General features: G+C 53.6%; 1 protein-coding gene across 2 annotated transcripts in view; it reads left to right on the top strand.

Annotated features, from left to right (window-relative positions):
* PEBP4 (phosphatidylethanolamine binding protein 4) overlaps window positions 1-16738 on the top strand; it is a 223696-nt gene that overhangs the window by 200138 nt on the left and 6820 nt on the right. For both annotated transcript variants that reach the window (XM_055427217.2, XM_055427218.2), the window contains 2 exons: window positions 7611-7656; window positions 9926-10039. In XM_055427217.2, the coding sequence (XP_055283192.1) occupies window positions 7611-7656; window positions 9926-10039 (160 nt within the window). The remainder of the gene's footprint in view (window positions 1-7610; window positions 7657-9925; window positions 10040-16738) is intronic.

The following is a 16738-nucleotide window of genomic DNA, read 5'->3' as shown; positions in this document are numbered from 1 at the left end:
GCCTTAACTTGAGCTTCTTCCAGACCCACCTGTTCTTTTCATGCCTTGTTTACATATTTATACATTGCTTATGCAACTTCCTCAACTTAAATGCCCCTTCCTTCCCCTATCCAGTTCACTAGACAATTGGAAAACTCCTACACACCCTTCAAAGCCCAGATAGAGTACAGCCTCCTTTCAATAACTTTCCCTGATCTCTAACCGCAAGCAGTTGCAATTTCCTTTTTCTATCCTCCTCCAGGATTTCCTATAGACTGCAATTATTTAGATGTAAATACAGTTATTTCTTTGACAGTGTGTCTGCCCCACTAGATCATGTATTCCTCAATACCATAAAATGTGTCTTAATTCCTATTTCACAGGCCTTCTCATTCATTGAATCTACCCATCTCCCCAGCCAGCATCCCTTGGGGCTGACTCTATGCTCAATACTGTCACATACACACAGGTTCAAGACAGCGTGGCTTCTTTGGAAATCACGCACAACTCCATGTGACCTGGAACAAAAAAGTTGGACAACCTGTACTTGTTAGACACAAGCAACCTTGACCCTGGCCTTGGGAAATCTTGCCTCTTAACCCAGAGACGTGGAGAGAGATGAAGTCCCTCCCATCCGGGTAACTGCTTACTCCAAGAAGCACACCAGCCACACCCTACCTTGCCCCAACCCATTTTGGCATCTGGAGATGCAGGGAAGTAACTGACTCCAGATTTGAAGCCAAACTAGGAATCAAAACCCAAGGGTCCTGTTGCCAGTTGGTGTAATACACCAGAATTTGCTGGCCATCCGTGGGCATTTTCTAATGATGAAATTTGCCATGCAACCGCCCTGTCCTTGGCGATGCCAGAAGGAAGTCCATCAGGTCCTTGATGCTGACACTTCTTGAGGGAAACTGGTGCAAAGAAAAATTGGCCACCCTACACCCTCAAGTCTGTAAACACTCAGCTCCCTGGAGGGCTCAGGTCTCTGCTTCCTTCTTACCACTTCCCACGGATTCCATTCCACCAGCCTCAGTGGCCAGCCCGCCTTTTCCCAGCCCCAGGGCAAAAAAGCAGGCCCCAGGATTAATGGATCACAGGCTTCCCCTTGGAGCAGGCACAGTCTCCCTGGCTGGGTCCTCTCCAGGTGGATGTTAGGAGGCCTGGCAGCCGCAGCACTGGGGGACCTCGGATACCAGGAGCTGTCAGTGCCTACCACTCACTTACCCCTTGTGGACTGCAGAATCCTTAGACTGCTGGGTAGCACTTTCCAATCTTGTGCCTTTTCTTGGATCGTTTGCCACTTGGCAGCTTGCAGGCAGCTGTGCAGACAGCAAGGAGCGCCCTGTTCAGTATCAGTGTCAGAGCCTGGAACTCTGTCCTATTTCCCTTCTTTTCCATTTCCCCCTCCGCCCCCCACAACTGCTCTGTTTTGCTCATTTCTCTCTCTGCGCTCCCTTATCTGCATGACACCCTTCTACACCTCACCTTTCAAGTTCAGGACTCTCTCGATGGGCACCCCACCCTCCGACCCAGAGATCACAAAGTAAAACTTCCCTCTCTGACGGAAGTTTGAAGGCAGGCAGGAGAAGTGCACCCTCCCACCCTGATGGGAAGAGGTGGGTGAAGAGATTAAATCATCATCTCATAAACATGCCGCGGACCCTCTGCTCAGGGGTTCAGCAAGCCCGAGTACCTGGGGCCTCCATGGATGCCCAGTTGGGTGGGCGGTTGCCTGGAGGTCATTGGAGGGAAGCGAGGAAACGGGACCAGCTTCCCTCCTGAGAGCAGCACTGAGCCAGGCCGCTGCCCCACCTTCCAGACGTCACTAACCAAATCTGGCCACCATGTCTCACAGAGCCCTTACCTAAGGGGTTCCCTGGCTGGGGGAGGGGGCATCTCTGGACCCTCCATTCTCAGGGAATGTAGCTCTCTGGCTGCACCCAAGGGGACAAGGAATAAAGGACTGAGGTGACTTTCATCTAGATGGCTCACCTCTTTGTGGCTTTCCAAGGGCTTAATATTTCAGGGTCCCATCCCTGCATTGGGAAAATCCCCTGTAGGAGGAAATGGCAACCCACTTCAGTATTCTTACCTGGGAAATCCCATAGACAGAGGAGGCTGGTGGGCTACAGTCCACGGGGACGCAAGAGTCACACATGACTAAAGTGACTTAGCACATACACAGTATGTCAGGGACCAATTCTGTCAGGGAACTCTGGGGCATGGCCTGGGAAGGCAGAAGGATCCAGGTCCAGACAGTAGCAGTGTGGTCTCATCAGAAGATGCTAGGACTAAGGGACTTCCCTGGTGGTCCAGTGGTTAAGACTCTGCCTTTCAAAGCAAGGGACAAAGGTTTGATTCCTGGTCAGGGAACTAAGATCCCACATGCCACTGGGCAACTAAGCCTGCACGCCACAGCTACTGAGATGGCACTCCACAACCAGAGAGAAGCCTACGTACCACAACTAAGACTCAACACCACCAAAAATAAGTAAATAAAATTTTTTTAAAAAGTCAACCACCTCTGAAAGACAAAGTCTTCATTCATCTCCAAATGTCTATTGGACCCTTAGAGCTGTCTTAGCTTGGAGTACCCCAGAAGCAGAGACTGAGACAAGTATTTTAGCCGAAGTAGTTTATTTTGCTGGGGACACAAGAAAGCACTAGTAAGGCAGTGGGTAAGACAGGAAAAGGAAGGTTCGTGAGCACGCAAGTTCCACTGTGGATTCCTGGAGCACTTATACACCAATTCCCATCAGTCATTGGTTAAGAGCCATTGCCAAGGAACTTTAACACCCCAGCACATCTGCCCTGATGCATGGGGGCTGGGGGTGAAGCAAGCTCTGGAGGCTGGTGCTGGCCCTGGGACCAGGAGAAACAGGTTGAAGGTGGAGCCAGCGAGCTAGGGTGTGGGCTGGGGCACTGAGAACATCTAATACCCCTCCTATGTGCCAAATATCTTGAGAGCTACAAAGATGGAAAGGATAGAGCCCCTGCCCTTGAGAAGCTGAAGCTTCTCTGGGTTTCTCTCCAGTCAAGTGGGGAAACCAATCTCTGCCCTTCCCGTACAAGAGCTGCTGTCAGATCCATTGATTGGACAGTACCCCGGAGAATAAATACTAAAAGCTCGTTACAAATGTAAGATGGGATGGGGGCAGCTGTCAGCTTCCAGCACTGTGTTTTGCTTTGTTTTTAATAATTTTGTTTATTTATTTAGGCTGTGCTGGGTCTTCGTTGCCGCTCAGGCTTTTCTCTAGTTGTGGCGAGCAGGGGCTACTCTGTAGTTACGGTACTCAGGCTTCTCACTTCAGAGGCTTCTCTTGTTACAGAGCACGGGCTCTAGGGCACATGGGCCCAGTAATTGTGGCTCCCCGGCTCTAGAGCACAGTAGTGGTGCCCAGGCTTAGTTGCTCCCTGGCATGTGGGATCTTCCCGGATCAGGGATAGAACCCGAGTCTCCTGCATTCGCAAGGTGGATTCTTTACCTCTGAGCCACCAAGAAAGCCCAGCACTGTGTTCTTTACTTGCCCTGAGACAAGCCCTAGTCAGAACAACCCTGGCTGAGACAGCCTGCATCACCCTGGTCCATGAAATGAGGTTGCTGCAACTCCCCGTCGAGCCTCAGCTCTTCTTAAACATCTCACATGTCAGTTTCAAACTAGCTCAACAAGACACGATGGGTTCTGAGGTGGGAGAGAGCTGGAAGGAAAGTCTCATGTTCTATAAACCAGGAAATTCCTCCATAGGGTCCACAGAGTTGAGCTTCTCTGTGATTAGAATAGTATGTGTCAGTTTGTATGCCAGCCAGCTCCGTACACACCCTTCATGCACACACATGCACATTTACACACACATGGATGCACATATACACACATCAAGCACCAGAATCTAAGAAAGAGGGGAGACTGTCTTATATCCCGAGCATTTAAGGGTCCAACTCAGCAATTTCCCACCTCCTCCTCCCCTCCCCCTGCTAAGAAGATGCTGAGTGTTGGGTTCCGCACTTCCAGAGGATGCTGATAAGGAAAGGAGCTGCTGTCCCAAGGCCACCAGGTCGCTGTGACTTAGAAGGGCCCAGGACATCCTCCCAAGCGCACTGACCAAACACCTCCGGCACTACCATACTGAAATCCCAGAAAACCCATCCCGGACTTCTCAGTATTCTTGAGGATTAGCAATCCAACTATTTTCATGCTGTGTGTAATTTCTGTCATTATTTCCTTTTTAAGAATCCGCATTCAGACAAGTTTCTTTTGAAAAGGTCCACCTGTCTTAGCGATACTCAGGGAAAGGAAGTTTTGCCTGTGCCAGTCTTAAAGAGGAGCAGCACACCTGGGGGCCAAGAGTGGGGTATCGGGGAATGAAAGGAAGCCCCTCCCCTCCTGAGGCTCTCCTGTCAAAGCTCTGCTCTGCTGAGACTCAACAGGTGTGGGGTCTGGTCTTCAAATGCTGAGCTTGTTGCCACTCTCAGGGTACTTCCCTCAGCCCCGTCTCCTCTGAATAATAGAGTTCCCTCTTCTCATCAAAATTCCCCAAATCTCCTCCATATCCAGAGCTTTTCAGCTGTCTAAGGTGACTTTCCAGCTTTCTAAGGTGACGTGCGACACTGCAAGCCATGATGATGCTTTAGAAGAGTTCGTGTTTTCACATGGGATGGGGGTGGTATTGAGGGGGTGCATAATCATTGCCACAGGAGCCCCAGCCCTCCAGGTAATGTTCAATCACTCAGTCAAGTCCGATTCTTTGCAACCCCATGGACTGCACCACGCCAGGCCTCCCTGTCCTCCACTAGCTGGGTAATATCTGTAAACATTAATAATGGTCTTCCTGGGACTTCCCTGGTGGTCCAGTGGTTAAGACTTCATGCTTCCAATGCAAGGGGTGCATGTTCAATCCCTGGTCAGGGAACAAGGATCCTGCATGCCACAGGGTACTGCCAAAAAAAATAAACACATAATGGTGGGTGGCTCAGATGGTGAAGAATCTTTCTACATTGCAGGAGACCCAGGTTCAGTCTCTAAGTTGGGAAGATCCCCTGGAGAAGGAAATGGCTACCAACTCCAGCAACCTTGCCTGGAGAATCCCATAGTCAGAGGAGTCTGGTGGGCTAGAGTCCACAGGGTCGTAAAGAGTAAGACACGACTAAGCAACTAAGCCTTTCACTTTTCCCAAAAAACACCTCCTAGAGAAGGAATGGGCTTGTCACAGTGTCTTAGAAGAAGTACTGTGAGCCCAAGGTCAAAGGGTCTGAGGCCCCCTCCTCCTAGAACATTCTGGCATTCGCTCACTCAGCACTCGTGTGGTGCTGGACATGTTGTCTGAGCTCTTTGGGGGACTCAGCTTGCTCACCCTCGGATCTGGTTTGCTAAGGTGTTAGTTCTGTGGTAGAAACGTTAAGCCCCTGAGGACAGAGGAGTGAGGGAAGGTTGATGGCCGAAGGGGAGCTTAGCCAATTCCCAACCCAACTTGAGTAAATACCAGCCGAACTGACCACACTCAGGGGCCCTTCTGATGCCTGGTCCTTTCTCACAACTTTTCATGGTGCTTTTCCTGCCAACGAGGATCAGCATCTGTCCAAGGACAGGGTCCAGAGAGACCCTCTAGGCTCTCCAGGCCATCAGTGCCAACTACTCACGGCCCCTGGCAGCTACCTCAGCTGATCTCAGGGGCAGTGGGAAGGGGAAGGAGGGCAGGAAGGGCCGCCAGTGTTACTAAGGGTTTGCGTGTGTCCTTGCCAAGCCGCCCCGGCCATGAGAAAAAGACTCCCAAGAGTGAAAGGGAGGGGACGGAGAGCCTCCCCACCCTCATGGAGGCTGCGATCAGACTTTCCACACTGCTCTGACCCTACAGGCCCAGGGCCTACCGCGCCCTCGCCCCCTCCCTGTGCTTGCACCAGGAGAGAGGCCTGTTTATCACTCTGGGTGGGACCCAAGCCTGTGGGGAATTGAAAAGAAACAGCCGGCCTAGGTTGCTATTGTTTTGTTTAAACAAACCACTGGCCGGGCTGACTTGGGAAGGAATGAGGGGGAGGCTGGGAATGAGGGGGAGGCAGGGAGCAAGGGGGAAGCCAGGCTGGGCTGGGCTTCCCTGGCCTCAGCACCCACCTCTCAGTCCTGCTAGAGAGGCCAGGGAGCTATTTGGAGAGAGCGACTGCAAGGCCTCAGGTCCTCCCCACCTCTCCTGGGGGAGAGAAGGGTATCCAGGGGAGGGGCCTCCGTTTCCCCCACACATCCTGCCACCCCAGCGTCTCAAACCAGCCCTGGATAAGGCCTGGCCTGATCCAGGGGGAGAGGGGGTAAGCAGAGCTCGGGTCCATCTGAGGGGCTGAATTAGAAGGCTACCTGGGTGCTGCTGAGCAAAGAAGATGGGGTGAGGGTGAGGGCAAGGACGTCAAAGGACATGCAGGAAACAGTGGGAGGGGGCTCAGAGTGGGGCTCCATCCTTCTGCAGTCTCCTGCCCCTTCTTCCCACCACAGATGACCTGGCTGCACACGGAGGAGCAGGGGGAGGGGAGGGAGAGGGATATTCTGGCACAAACTTGGACAAACTGCAGCCTAAAGGGGAGAACAGGAGGGGGATAGAGGGTCTGGAATGGGGGAATGGGGCTTGAGTTTCACAAGAAGGAAACCACACTTAGGTTTGGGTCACTCAGACTCTGAGAAACTCTGCAGAGACATCGCACGCTCCCCTGCCCCACCCCACCCCCACCTCCCCTCACGGGTAAAGAGCAGGGGCCGCCGGAGCAGGGGCCGCCCGAGCAGGGCTGGGTGTAAAGGTGGCCAGGGCACAGTTAGGTGTTGGCAGAACCAGCGAAGAGCCACACTAATCACCATCATTAAGGCTATAAAACCCCACACCTAGGGGCCGCAGGACTCCCTGACATGGCCCGGGGCCCCGAGCCGTGGCACGGACCCAGGGGCCCAACTCCAGCGCCTTTCATCTGAGCATCTCCCGGCCCTGCACAAACAGTAATTAGCACCCGCCCCCGGGATCACCTCATTATCTCACAGACAAGGAGTGGAGGGGAGGGGGAAGGGAAAGGGAGCAAGGGAAGGGGGAAAACTGAGGCTGTCCCAGCCACCCAGCATGGTGGACTGAGTCCCCTCGAGCCTCAGAATCAGGCGGTCCAGCCTCCTCCGGCCCTCCTTGCCCTGCTGGCTGCTCAGACAGCCATTGGCCGAGTATTCTGAAGGTCCCAAAGAGAGCCCGAGAGGATGGGCAAGCAGTGAGCATGATCAGCCCAGGCACTCGATTTAACCGGACCCACAGACGGACCGAGAGGTGCATCCTGGGCTCAGCCTGGGGGCACGGAGGGTGAGGGGGGGATGTCTCTTCCAGAATGGTCCTCTCGGGCTCTCCATAGATCAGGGGGTCCGTGCCTCGCCAGCAGGTCATCCCCAACAATGTCTGTATCTGTCCTCTCTCCCAGACCCCCTGAGGCACCATTCTAAACGCCATAGCCTGTCCTAGCAGCATCCCTCAGGACAGTCAGACCACTTCCTCCTTTCCCATCCTGCTCTCTCAGAGAGAAAGAGAGAACTCAGCAGAGCCCACTGGGACTGAGTGGATGGTGTGGCCTTCCGCTGCCCTGGGAGTGACCCTTGCGCATGCCTGTCTCTTATTTTCAGGGCACCGACATGAAGATAGGGAAGATTCAGGGCCAGGAGTTATCGCGTGAGTGACACCCCCCAGGACCCCTCCCCCCACCCAGGGCAATGACAAGCTTCATAGCAATACAGCTTCACGGTGTGGGAAGCACTGATCCCCGAGTTCACTTGGACGTTCTGATTTAATCTTCACAACTGCCATTTAAGGTCACTGCCATCAACATCTCCTTTATAAAGAGGAGAAAACTGAGGCATAGACCCACCTGCCCCATGTCACACAACCAGTAAGAGATGGAGCCCACATTAACTTACAGGGCTCTGCTGAGACAGAACCCGGAACCAGAACTGTCCCCGAGATGGGCTTGGTCCCCTCCCTGCTCTCTCCCAGCGCTACTATGTAGCTGCATGGACCTCCCTTTTCTCCAATCCCCTCTTCTTCCCACCCCTATCCTCACCACCAGCTCCCCGCCTCCCTTCCCTCTGGGATCCACCAGCAAGAGCAGGCCCACCACTCAGCTTGAAGCTACTGCTCCAGGGGTGAGCTGGCCTCTGGCAAAGAAGTTGAGCAAGAAAAAAAACCAACTGAGTTTCATGGTTTGGTGAAGCAACACAGACTCGGGCACCAGACAGCCCTAGATTCAAAGCCCAGCTCCACCACTGACTGTCAGCCTGACTTAATCGCTCAGAGCCCCAGTTTCCTCATCTAGATAATGGCCATAATACCTGCCTTCCCGAGTCATGATGAGGATTCTGCAGATGTGACAACCCACTCCAGTATTCCTGCCTGGAGAATCCCATGGACAGAGGAACCTGGTGGGCTACAGTCCATGGGGTTGCAGAGTCGGACACAACTGAGCGACTAACACTCGTGACTAGTGACATGGGAAAGTACCTAGCCGGGACCTGGCCCCAAGTTGCAGCTCAAGAAATGTGTCCCATTCCCTTCCTCCTCATGCCTCTCAGCTCTACTTTTGGAGGGAGAGTTTCTTCAGGAACACCCTAATGAGAAGGGCTTCCATCTCCATTTCCTCCTAGGACAAATTCCCAGGTGCACGGAACCACTGAGATCCATCACTGGTCAGCAGTATTTGTAAAAAAAAAAAAAAAAAAGCGTCAATTTACCCACATGCACACACTGGCAGAGACCCTCCAAAATAGCCTGGGCACACATGCCCACCAGTTCCTGCAAAGCCCACACCCACCCCAGTGTAGACCCTGGTTCACACAACTCACAGGACTTCTGGCAGACCCTGGGTTCACACACACGCGCACACACACACACACATCTGCTCTGCAATGCAAAAACCCAGGGAGGAATGAATAGTCAGGAATTCCCCTGGCTGCGAGCACGCCAGAGGCCGGAAGTGCACCATGAGGAACGCTTCCAGCACTCCCAGAAGCAAGTGATTCTTGTCTAACTGACGATCAGGAGAGGGAGGTGGCCATCATGGACCAATGCTCCATCCCACCAGCAGCATCCTTGCAAACACTCCATCCCCACCCACCCCTCGGAAGATGCTTGGTTCCTTGGAAAGAAAGATGAAGGGAGCAGAGGGGCGGGAAAAGAGGCACCACACTCTTGGAAGGAGGCCCAGCTGGAACCATCTGCAGAAGTCCGACCCGCAAAACCCCGGGGCCCTGCATAAACTTAGGGGAAGGATGAGAGATGTCCCCACTCCACATCTCCCCCTCAACAAAGAGTGCCTCCCGCACAAAGAGCAAAAGGAGGGGAGATGGGCACTTTCCTCCGGAAGAGCCTGAGTCAGCTCCCGGTGCCCCAAGCACCCAGATCCTACAGCTTCCATGATCAAACCTTTGAACTGAGTCCCACCCACCCCCGTAACCACTTCCAGATCCTCCGGATCCAGCCAAGAAATTGGCTTCTTTGGGGATTGAGTTCATAAGGAAATGCTGAGAAAATAAATAAAAATCCCCTGCCAAACACACTCACAGAGGAAGATGGGGTTTCTCTTGAGGCAGGAAATCCATCAGGATAGACCAAAGCAGAAAGGGGACAACACCACCACCCACTGGTCCGGAAAGGCCCAAGAGTCCAGCCAGCACCCAAGACCTTCAACCTGCCCACACCTCCTCCTCCTCCCACCACCCCAAATAATGCGCTTCTTAAATGAAGCAACTGAAGACGAGATTCTGCCCAATATAGAGCCTGATGGTCTGCAGTATGTGGACCACCCCCCCACAGCTGGGACCCCAGGAGGGTCAGCGAAGACCATGAAAAGGACAAGACTGACTCTTTGCCCCATGCCCAGAGCAGCCAGGAGCCCCTGTGTACTGGGGCACATGGAGCCTACCCTGTCTCCCTTTTCTTCCCATAGCCTACCAGCCTCCCTCCCCACCAGCACACAGTGGCTTACATCGCTACCAGTTCTTTGTCTATCTTCAGGAAGGAAGGACCATCTCTCTCCTTCCCAAAGAAAACAAAACTCGAGGTAAGACCTTCCCATTCTTCAAAACTGGGGCGAATTCTGGGGTGGAAGTGAATGGTTCGAGTATTTGTGGCCAAGTTGGGACCTTAACTCTACCCATGAGCCTTAGAGTGTTAGTGGCTCAGTCATGTCTGACTCTTTGCAACTCCATGAACTATATAGCCTGCCAGGCAAGAATACTGGAGGAGGTTGCCATTCCCTACTCCAGGAGATCTCCCCGACCCAGGGATCGAACCCAGGTCTCCTGACTTCCAGGCAGATTCTTTACCATCTGAGCCACCTGGGAAGTCCATGAGCCTTGGAGGCCAGAGTCAAAGGGTGTGGTGTCTCTTGAGAATAAACCGGGATGAATGTCCTAAAAGAGATGTTGACATCAGACATGGTCTCCCCCTAGAAGCCAGTTCCATCATCCCTGATGGAGGCTTTAGTTGGGTAGGTGGGTCTATAAGGCAGGGTCCCAAAGTGGGTAACTAGAGTCAGAGAAAGAAGCATCTCCCCCAGTTGCTTCAAATGGCATGTGCGGGCAGCTACCCCACAGCACTTCTGCACATAATTGTACCCAGTAATTGAGTCTGATCTGGGCAAGAGGGCCCTGGAATGCCATCCTGCCGGTCTGTCTTCCTCGGTCCTTAATTGCTCTGTGCCATCTCAGTGGTGGGACAGAGACATCCCTGGCCATGTGCCTTCTTTGGCTTCTCTGAGCAGCCCTCCCGGCACTCTCCAGAGGACCCAGAACCCACAGCTTCCCAGTGGTTAACCCAGCATGCATGGCCTTGGTCCTTCTACCACCAGAGCTGAGGCCCTGAAGGAGCTGGGGACACCTGGCTACTGAGATGCGATGTCACGGGTGACTCACCTGACCCTGTGAGGGCCACGCCCCCTCTCTGAACCTAAGATTTCTCTTCAGGAATGTGGGAAATAATGTGATCCCCATGCGCTGTATGTCTCATGCCCCGTTGTAGGGAAGGGAAGACAATGTGGAATGCACGAACGCCAACTTGGGAGGACAAAGGGCACATCTCCCAGGCTGACAGGAGGGTGAGTGGGTGGGCGGGCGTCATCAGCCACTTCCTCTCACCCAGTGATCCTAACCAACCTCCACCCACTGGGAAGCCAGAGAAGGTATTGTCACAAGCCTCCTGCCTCGGGCCCCAGAGGGGAGGAGGAGAGTGTGGAGCCCTTCAGATGTGCCGAGCAGGGTCCACCAATCACAGGTGGCTCCAGGCCGCCCTGGAAGTGGAGCTGGTACAACCTTTCCACCGGTGAACCTTCCCCAGGTGCCCCCAGCGCCTCACCAATCTGTAAATCTGTTCAAACAGCTTTGCCAGAGACACGGTTTCAAGTTTGGATACAAAGAGAGAAGGGAAAGAAAAATGTGTCTTGCCCAGGCCGAGATCAGTTTCTCCAGTTCCCTAGGTCCCTGTCTCATCACGAAGCCCCTTCCACCAGTCCTGGGACTGTGATTTTCCAGGGGGACTGGAAACCAGCACCTCAGCCTACAATGTTTATGCAACATGGGAGTCGAATAAAGGAACACAGTGCCTTAGAGGTCCACATTAAACATCAGGGTCTCAGTGCCTGTGCCCTGGACAGGATAATGCTCAGACAGTCCCCTGAAGGGGCCTCCAGCCAACCAAGTGCTCTTCCAGGGTGAGAGAGGGATGGAGGCAGGAGGAGCATTAGGCAATGCCCAGAGGAGCTGCGAAAGGGGAGGAGGAGGAGGAGAGGCTCGAGCACCAAAGACCTTTGCCATCCCTTGCCCAGCTTGTCCTCCAGAGCCATCGGTGCCTTTCCTATGACGGCAGCAGCAGGCAATGAAACTACAAGCGCATTGGGCCTGAAACGCATTATTCGTCCCCTTTGGATCTTTGCCAAAGCCACGTTTTTTTGTGCACCTCCACCAACACCCCTCTTCCGTCTCCGTGAAAACTTTGGAACCGGACTTGCTGCCGGGCAGAGTCCATTTGGCTTCCATATGCTGTTTTATTTGCTGTCGGCAATGGAGACAGTAAAATTATTCTGGCAGATGAAAGTTCCCAGGTTCCAGTCCTACCGTGTGATGTCTTCCACGTGCCCCATGCTAAGGGCTTTGGAGGGAACATGATGCAGGGCACAGGGAAAGTTCCCTGCCCTCAAGGGGCTTACAATCTCCTTTGGAGGCACTCAAATAACAATGCCGAGCAGCATGTAATTAAGCACTTAATTGTCTGTTTCTGGCTGGAAGGACAGCCAGAGTTCCAGTGGACTTAGGGACAGTCCTGTCCCTTTCCTGGTTCCCTTTCCCTCCAGGATGACACACCTTCTTCAGCTGGGAAGAGTGAAAAGTATTTTACTGCAGGGAGAGGAAACACTGATTTCTAGTCTCTACCTAGTGATTTGACTTCTCAGCAAGTCAGCTAATGTCTCATCTAGAAAACAAAGGGTTGGATCTTCAAATCCACAATGTCCTGAGGCCGCTTGGAGGAGGCCGAGTATAGGCCGCCCTGGAGAAGGAAGAGATTTGAATCCTTGAGTGAAGGGGGAAAGGGTGCTCTGGACTGGGGAAACCGCAGAGGCAAAGCTTATTTTTAAAAATGAGAACGGCTTCCCTGGTGATCCAGTGGTTGGGAATCCGCCTGCCTGTGCAGACAGGGGTTTGATCCCTGGTCTGGGAATATCCCACATACCATGGAACAACTAACCCGGAGCCACAACTAGTGAAACCCGTGTGCCCTGGAGCAACAGGATGCTGGATCTTGTACTCCACAGCAAGAGAAGCCACCACAATGAGAAGCCTGAGCTCCCCACAGCTAGAGAAAAGCCTGAGCTGCAGCGAAGACCCAGCACAGCCAAAAATAAATAAATACATATTTCTTTTTAAATATAAAAAGTGAGGAGGCCCCCTGTGATGGTGATGAAAGGAGAAAGTGGGAGGTCATGGAGGGTCTCCAAAGCCCAACACAGGCATGACTTTGGTGGGGGCCATAGAGAACTGCTGGAGATTGCCCATGGGAAGAGTAACGTGCAAAAGCCACTCTTTAGAGAAGACTGCGCCGGAGCGGTGGGCAGCACAGACTAGAATGCGAGGACAGGAGGCCTCTGGGGGCCTAGAGGTGTGTGGCGTGGATGAGCCCGGGGCTGACTGCAAAAGCAGAAGCCACCCATGTGCATTTCCCAAGGCCAGGCAGTGTCTGAAACATTTTCACAGTGCCGGGGGGGTCTCTGGGCACCCCAAGCTGGACCAGCCCTAGGAGCCCAGGACAAGGGGCCTTGCCCATGAGCACAGGCCCTGGGGCTTACTTTGATCTAGTTTTCTTTCCATGGAGGGAGGTGGGGAGTCCCAGGGGATGTGTGCCATAGCCAACCCTGGTTAAGTGACCCCTCGATGAACAGACAGGAACAGCATCCAGAGGTTGGAGGGGAGAGGTCAGTATGCAAGAGCCCATGTAGAAGGGCATCCACGGGGGATGGTTAACTTGACTCAGTCCTTTGGGGTTGCCTCTCACGCTGGGACTTATCTGTGAATGACAAGATTCAATGAGAAGGAAGCATGAGATTATTCTCCTTGAATTTATATGACTATTTGGGGGGTTGGGATTGTTGGGGAGGTGGCATTCTGGGTCGGGGGCCCCAACCCTCTCCAGGATTCCTCTTTGCCCTGTGACCCCAGGATGACATACGAGGTGTCAGCAGATGGGAGATCTCAACATCCAAATGCCCACTGTCCGACCTTGGACAAGCCACCTCACCTCCCTAGGCCTCAGTTCAGTTCAGTTCAGTCACTCAGTCGTGTCCGACTCTCCGCGACCCCATGAATTACAGCACGCCAGGCCTCCCTGTCCATCACCAACTCCCGGAGTACACTCAAACTCATGTCCACAGAGTCAGTGATGCCATCCAGCCATCTCATTCTCCGTCGTCCCCTTCTCCTCCCACCCCCAACCTTTCCCAGCATCAGAGTCTTTTCCAGTGAGTCAACTCGTCGCATGAGGTGGCCAAAGTATTGCAGTTTCAGCTTTAGCATCAGTCCCTCCAATGAACATCCAGGATTGTATCTCCATTATCAAGACAAGGGTTTGGTCTAGCTGGTCTACCCCTGAATGACCCTCAGCAGATTTGCTTCTGGTTCACAGAACTCTCCCACCTGCCAGTTTCACCAGACAAATCTGGGCATGACTCGCCCTGCCAGTCCCATGGGTTTCTGGGCAGAGGCCTTCAGATCCAGGGCCCCTGGGACCACTGCTGGAAGAGGATCTGGGCCCAAATCGCTTCTAGTGTGTGACGTCCTGCCTTTCCACAGCTCCCTCCTCCTTGTGCCACTTTCCACATCATGATTCAGCCGTGCCTTCTGCGTCCACTCAGGTGACACTCGGTGTCAAGTGTGTTCGAGGCCCCATTCTGGATGTACAGAAGTACATCCCTGCATCCACGGGGTTCTCCAGGCAAGAATACTGGAGTGGGTTGCCATCTGACCACACCCTAAATGGAGGAGCATGCTGAAGCTGATAGAGTCTGAACTGGTGCCCTCTGACAAGGGCCGACCCAGTTTCACTGACATTTGTCCCAAAGGCCACACTTCACCTTCTCAGATTTGGAACTGGCGTTATCTTGGGTCTATAAGACACGGGACTTGCCCCCTTGGCCTCCCAGTTTAACTCCCCTCCCCCAGGTCTAATCTCCAACCCCCACTCCCCATCCACCTCACCCAAAGCCTAGAATCGGGTCTCTGGGCTCATCTGGGTTTCATGATGGTTTCTCTGCACGTGGTCCTCACGACAGCCTTAGATTTGGCCCTAGACTTCCAGGTCCTAGAGGAACCAGCCGAATGCTTTGAGGGGCCTTGTCTGCAGAGGGCCCACACTCGATACCTTGTTTCACACCCTTTTGGACCACACGCTGCCAGAACACCCATTAACCCTTGCTGCTTCATTCATTCTTCACCAGCTCACCCAGCAATGCATTTGCCTCTGCCTGCCAATCTGGGCAGAACATTTTCCCCCTTCCCCCACAGCAGGACCGCCTTTAAACTTTCAGGACACCAGTCCATGGCACCTCTCAAAATGCACCCAAAGGCCCGTCTTCTCTCAGTCAGTGAGAAGCCCAGCCCTGTCGGTGCCACCCCGGCCCCCTCCTGCTCCTATTGCACGCTCACATGCTCACAACACACCTAGTTGTATGTCCTCAGTCACCTGCTTTTCTCTCTTCTGCATTTTTTACATTTTCCTCTTGCCAGCTCCCACTTCCACCACTCTTAAGAGCCCCTTGGACTGCAAAGATCAAACAAGTCAATAATAAAGGAAATCAACCTGAATATTCATTGGCAGGACTGTTGCTGAAGCTCCAATACTTGGGCCACCTGGCAAAGAGCTGACTCATTGGAAAAAAACCCCGATGCTAGGAAAGATTGAAGGCAAAATTAGAAGGGGGCAACTGAGGATGAGATGATTGGATGGCATCACCAAGTCAATGGGCATGAATTTGAGCAAACTCCAGAAGATAGTGGAGAACAGGGAAGCCTGGTGTGCTGCAGTCCATGGGGTCACAAAAAAGACACGACTGAGCAACTGAACAGCAACAACTTCTTCTACCACAAGCCTCTCTAGTCTCTTCCCTGAAGAAAGAGCTCAGGTCTGTCTTACATTCCCTTTTTGCACCTGTCCCTGGGCGCAGCCCTCTGTGGACTTTGAATCAATGAGTGTGTTTGTATGGGAGACACACCCATGGATAACCATTCACACACACACACACACGCATGCACACACACACACAGAGGGATCTGCACATTCTCACACCCCCACATTCACAAACACACCTCACGTTCAACTTCCTTTAACACCTGCTAAGACAACCGCTTCTGTGAGCACTGTGCCCACAAAGGACCATTTCGGTGTCCACACCCACCCTGTCCCAGCCTCTCTATCAGCCTGCCCTGCCCCTCCCCCACCACCCAGCCATGTGGGGTGGGCAGCACAGCGACCACCATGCCCCCGACCAACCCCAGGACAGAGGAGAAAATCAGGGCCCAGAATGGTGAGTGGCTTGCTTGACTAAGAATCTGCAGTTCATAGCAAGATCATTTTCTTCTGCTTTCTGGGCCAAGGGTCTTGGCAACAATTCACCCACATTCCGTCTCCCCCAACCCAGACCACCAGACTTCTGGGCCCTGGTGTGGGGTCTGAGAGGGAGCAAAGCCATCCACTGCCCTGGGTGTCCTTGGTGATGCCCCCACACACCCCTTCTCTGGAGGAAGGCTGCAACCTGGCACCACGTGGAGACTTCAGCTCTAGGAGCTGTGGTCTGTGCCCTGCCACACCTCAGACACTTTGCCCAGGGGTGCCACAAGCCGGCCTCACGCGCCTCAGGGTGCGCCGGGGAATCCCCTCTGCCACAGCTGGCTCCTCAAGCCTCTCCAAGGCAACGCACGGGCCCAGAATCGTGCCGCAGCACCAGGGGGACTAACAGGCCACGCCAGGCTGGGTCTTCCTGACCACGGGAGCCTGGGGAATCTGCCGGGAGACTTCTTGCAGAACAGGGTGGGAGGAGCCATGGAGGGTCCCTGGGCTCCAGACCAGACAGCCAGAATCTTGCTCCCCAGCACCACAGGCGGCTGAATGGAGCCGCCTCTGGGCAAGCCACCCACCCACAGGGGTCAGAGAGGAGGGACGAGCAGAGACTTGCCACACCGTGGGGTTTAAGTCTTGCTTGTGGCATCTGAAGGCCTAT

The sequence above is a fragment of the Moschus berezovskii genome, chromosome 7 (genome assembly GCF_049115385.1).
Source record: "Moschus berezovskii isolate FMDL1 chromosome 7, NW_MosBer_1.0, whole genome shotgun sequence".
Classification (NCBI taxonomy): domain Eukaryota; kingdom Metazoa; phylum Chordata; class Mammalia; order Artiodactyla; family Moschidae; genus Moschus; species Moschus berezovskii.
This window is presented reverse-complemented; position numbering and strand designations above follow the sequence as displayed.